The sequence below is a fragment of the Pygoscelis adeliae genome, unplaced genomic scaffold, assembly GCF_000699105.1.
Source record: "Pygoscelis adeliae isolate BGI_AS28 unplaced genomic scaffold, ASM69910v1 Scaffold190, whole genome shotgun sequence".
Taxonomy (NCBI): domain Eukaryota; kingdom Metazoa; phylum Chordata; class Aves; order Sphenisciformes; family Spheniscidae; genus Pygoscelis; species Pygoscelis adeliae.
Window position 1 is genome coordinate 209704 of NW_008823922.1, and position 4479 is coordinate 214182.

Here is a 4479-nt window from a genome sequence, read left to right on the forward strand (position 1 = left end):
CTCCTGCCGGGCCGCGGGGGACAGGCCGGGCCGGGGGCATGGCAACGAGTAGTAAAATATAAAACGAGTAATAAATATAAAACTGCGGTGAAGGGACCTCGGGGCGGGTACCGGCACGGCGCTGCGGCTCTTCGTCACACCGGGCCGGTGCTGCGTATTGCACCGCTGGCAGGGACTGTGCTGTTAGTGGCACCTGTCACACTGCCCTGTCACCTCACAGTACCTTCATCACGGCTTCAAGTCACGCTCTCACGAGGAAAACGCAGAAATGAAGTGTAAAAGCTTAGTCCTGTCTCTCTTTTCACCAGCAAAGCCAGAGCGGTGCCAGGGCCTGTGCGATGGCAGGTCTTGGCCCTTCGTTTGGACAGGTCTGGCGCGGGAAGCCTGAGCTAATACCTGCTGTCAGAGCCTCTGTGCGGTAGCCCGGGCTGGCTGAAGCTTTGCTGTAATAGTATTTAAAAAAATCATATTCAGAAGACGTACTATGTTGAACCGGTTGCAATAAAACATCTAGACTAGATGTAATACAGCATTTGTCTGTGGGGTACTGACCTACCGCTCGGCTTGGTATGCAGAAGGAATGGGAGTTCTTGGGCGTGTGAGGGGTGCCATGTTTGTGTACACTAAGCTACATAAAATTTAAGCCCTTCAAACCGTTAGCTGCCAGACAAAACAAGTTGCTTTCAGACCACTCTAATTTTGTGTCTGGAGAAGAGTTCCCCTCCCAGCTTCAGGATCAAAGGATTGTGAATAGCGACCACTTGAAACAAATCTTCAAAATTGTTTTTCAGATGGAGGTAAACCACGTGATAGTTTTTCTCAGCATTGGCATTACACAAGTAGCTCTTGCAGGTTGGAGCTGTGGTAAAGATCTCGGTAAGCTGCATAAAAGCAAGGGCATAATAGGTATGGCAGTGTTAATCTAACACATTGAAAAATGCTTTCCCTTTTTGAAGGAACTGGCAGACCTGGAGTTTATTAGGTTTCATTAAGAAATCGCTTTGTCTCCTTACCAAGTTAAATATGAGAGCTGGTTTTCCAAAAAGTTCACTCCTCACTGTGCTTACGCTCTCAGTGGTTTGCATGAATAAGTGGCCTGCTGCACTTAAACAAAGCCCCCCCCCAAACACTCACTCATCTTTTTCCTTTCTGTGTCAAGAAATAACATAATGATAGTAATTGCAACAACTGCAGTACAAGCAGCTATACACCCAGTGGCAGTCCCCAACTGGAAGTAATTGGCACAGCTGTTTTGTGGAGCTGTGCCAGCTTGAAACATGGAAGGATCTGCTCCCTTGAGCCTGCAGAGAGAGATGAAGCAAAGGGAAATAGAAATGTAGGAAGGCAAGTATGCAAATGTATTCATAATGCTTTTTTTTCAATTCCATTGAGCTATAAAGACCTTTTTCAAAAACACTGAAACAGCCTTCTACCAAGATTATTTCACAAAAACCTAATGCAACATCAAAGACATCAATTTTTACTGTCCATACTGCCCTGTGCTATTTGAAGCTGAAGTGTTCTGTTGAACCATGGCCAAAATCAGCCCTGGTTTAATTCAGGTGACTATTTTGACCCATGACAATTATGAAAATAGGCACAAAAGTACTGTTAAAAAAATTTCTTCCTATTTTTATAAGAGAGTAGAAGGACGACATACTGAAGGAGAAGCAAATGCATTTTCCTACTTCTAACAAAGGTAGCATACATCTGGTGCCTAGGGTTTGTAACTAAAAGTATTTCAATATAATTCATAGATCCACAAGGCAGTCGAAGATGTAACCACAGCTGGGAAAGGCATGTCTAAACTGGCTTTCAATTTGCTAGCACGGATGGATGCTAGCTGGGTGCAGCAGTGCTGCATGTGATGAGGCAATGCATGTAAACCCTGCAATCGTTTGTTGCCAAAGTGATAAACCAGGGTAGCGGGCAATGGAGCAGTCAGAAAACAGGATAAAGATAGTCTGTCTTCTAACAGACAAGATTTGTGGGATACACAATGTACAAAATTTTGCAAAACTAAACAGAGGTATGCAACTGCCATTTTAAAAGACTTCACGAATTTGTTGGCCAGATGGCCTGGGAGCCCTGACAAAGGGCCATGCACACTCAATGCCTTTATTTTGAAAGTGTTTGCAGGCTTTTTGTTTGCATCACCTTTCATAATATTTCCAGTTCTTTCTTTGAGGCTGATAATGCTTTTGCTTACCTCGGTGGTTGCTTTTCCATCCTCAACTGTTATTATGTTCTCTCCTTTTTCCTTCCAAGGACCCTTTCCTTGATTTTTTTAATCTCTTCTGAGCTGCTTAGAAATCTTAAATCGCATGGTGCCAGCTACTTTGCAGTATTTTTTGGTGAGTGGGGGAAAGGTAAAGTTGAATCAAAAACTGTTGCTCATGCCAAGTACATCCTGCCCGGGCCTACATATTCACCCTGGCTCCTGGATGAGTTTGCAGCCTGTGCTGGACCCCACGCTGGCATGCCACGCTGCTGGCTCAGATAAGCATACGTACACTGCAGTAACACCCCTGAATGACTACGGGGGGGACACAGGCAGTACGTGACCCTGAACATATTTTCTTATGCTTACGGGAGAACAATCCTGCCTTAGCAGGGTGTTGATCCTTTCAACCAGAAGAAGATGACCTTCTTGACAACTTATTTTAAAATTGTTCACAAATATATTTCTTCTATCCAAAGAGTTTGAGTTGTCAGGAAGGGGAAAAAGTCAACGGCACATCTCTGTGCAATGACGTGGCCAGGCACAGACCGCCACTAGGAATGACAGATGGAAACAAACCAAATGCTAACATTTGTTCACGAATGATTAGTAAATGCTTACAAGTAATAGATACACTCGCAGAGACTGGCATTTGGGAGTGATGCAAAAATGAAAAAAAAAAAAAGGGCTAAATTCCCTGGCCAGTATTTTCATGACAAATAATTGAGTGTACCTCACATGTTCCTCTGCAGCCAGAAGTCACAATGTAGCCATGGCCAAAATCAGCCCTGGTTTAATTCAGTAACATTAGGGGTGGGTTTGGCCCATTATGGGTTTTTCCCTGGCCCTCAAATGCTTTACTAGTATTTGCAATCAAAGAGTATCAAAGATCCCTGGTGCAAAATGGCATTTCAGGAATTGAAATGATCTGTGTCCTTTAGAAAAGGTAGGCTGAATTTCCTATTCAGTTGGTGATACACTTTCATCACACAGCTATACTGTGCCTCTCTCTTTCATCGAGTAGTACTGTTTCTTTCTTTTCATACTGTTTAAAGATCTCGTACACTTCCCAGTACCATTTAACAGATGTGTGCTTTGTGAGATGGACCCTGAGCGGGCACAAGGGGAAGCACAGGATGGCTGAAACATCAAAAGGGGAAGCAAAGGCTGGAGACAACCCATTTCCCCTCTATGGGAGTAGGAGAGAGATAAATGGTTGGGAGTTTTCCAACATAACAGGTTTTCGGCAAAACATTTCGGTTTCAACAGAAAGACCTGGTTCCTTGAAATGGAAATGTTTTACAAAGAAGCATCTTTTTCGGTGACCTTTTAGCGAACTCAGGCAAGATGCCACCAAAATCCACCTATGACTCTGCCGACTCAGTTGGAGAGCTCGCCACACTTGCCATGTGAATCATCAAAATCAGAGACTGCGTGACTTCTGGACTCCCCGGCCAGCTAACTCCCGAGCTGCTCTACCCTCCTGTGCCACCTGCCCACATCACCCATTAGGGAAGATGGAAGTTCATGTCTGCCCACAAGTCATGACTGTTCTGAGACTGCACAGCCTCAGAGCTTGTAAGGGATGACCCCAGGCTCGTCTGGCCTCCCCTACTGGCAGCCATCTGTTTCCCTTGAAGTTGGACATTTGGGGTATTTTGTCCTAAAGAATCCAAATGATTGTGAATCCATCTGCCATTGCTGACAAGCTAGTCCAATTGTGTTTATTATTCTTGCTGGGAATAGGAAATTACATCAAACTTGAGCTTGTCTTACTCTATCTTTCAGTCCCTGGATCATATGCCTTCATCTGCGAGAGAGAAAAGCTCCCTCTTTTCCAGGAGCACATGTGCAAGGTGCACTCAAACTCTCCTGAGCTAAGTCCACATTATTTCCCCTATTTCCCCATTTTTTAAAGAGTTTATAAACATTTAGAAAAGTGGTGCAAAGCAGCTAATTCATCTGAGGCACTTACATGCAAGTTACCCAGCTGTTGTTTTGTCTTGGCAGATACTCAATTATATCTTTCTCTTTGGCAAATGGTAAACTTTTGATTGAAGGTATATCATCAGACGGGATGCATCCTGCTTGGGCATTCCTAGTACAGAGAAGGAAGAGGTAATCAGCAGTTTTGTCTCATCTGCATCATTACATTTGCATTTTGGGTTCCTTGTCATCACTGACTGGTGCAATGCAACACCTGTACCAGCTGACTGTAAAAGGCTCATGGACACTGGTGCTTAGGCAACAGCTGATTC

At 44.2% G+C, this 4479-nt stretch overlaps 1 protein-coding gene across 1 annotated transcript in view; it reads right to left on the reverse strand.

Annotated features, from left to right (window-relative positions):
• The window catches only part of HECTD2 (HECT domain containing E3 ubiquitin protein ligase 2), a 42931-nt gene extending 42702 nt beyond the window's left edge, over positions 1 to 229 (reverse strand). Inside the window, exon 1 of the mRNA XM_009320490.1 lies at positions 224 to 229. Coding sequence (XP_009318765.1) covers positions 224 to 229 — 6 coding nt within the window. The remainder of the gene's footprint in view (positions 1 to 223) is intronic.
• Positions 230 to 4479: the final 4250 nt, after the last annotated feature.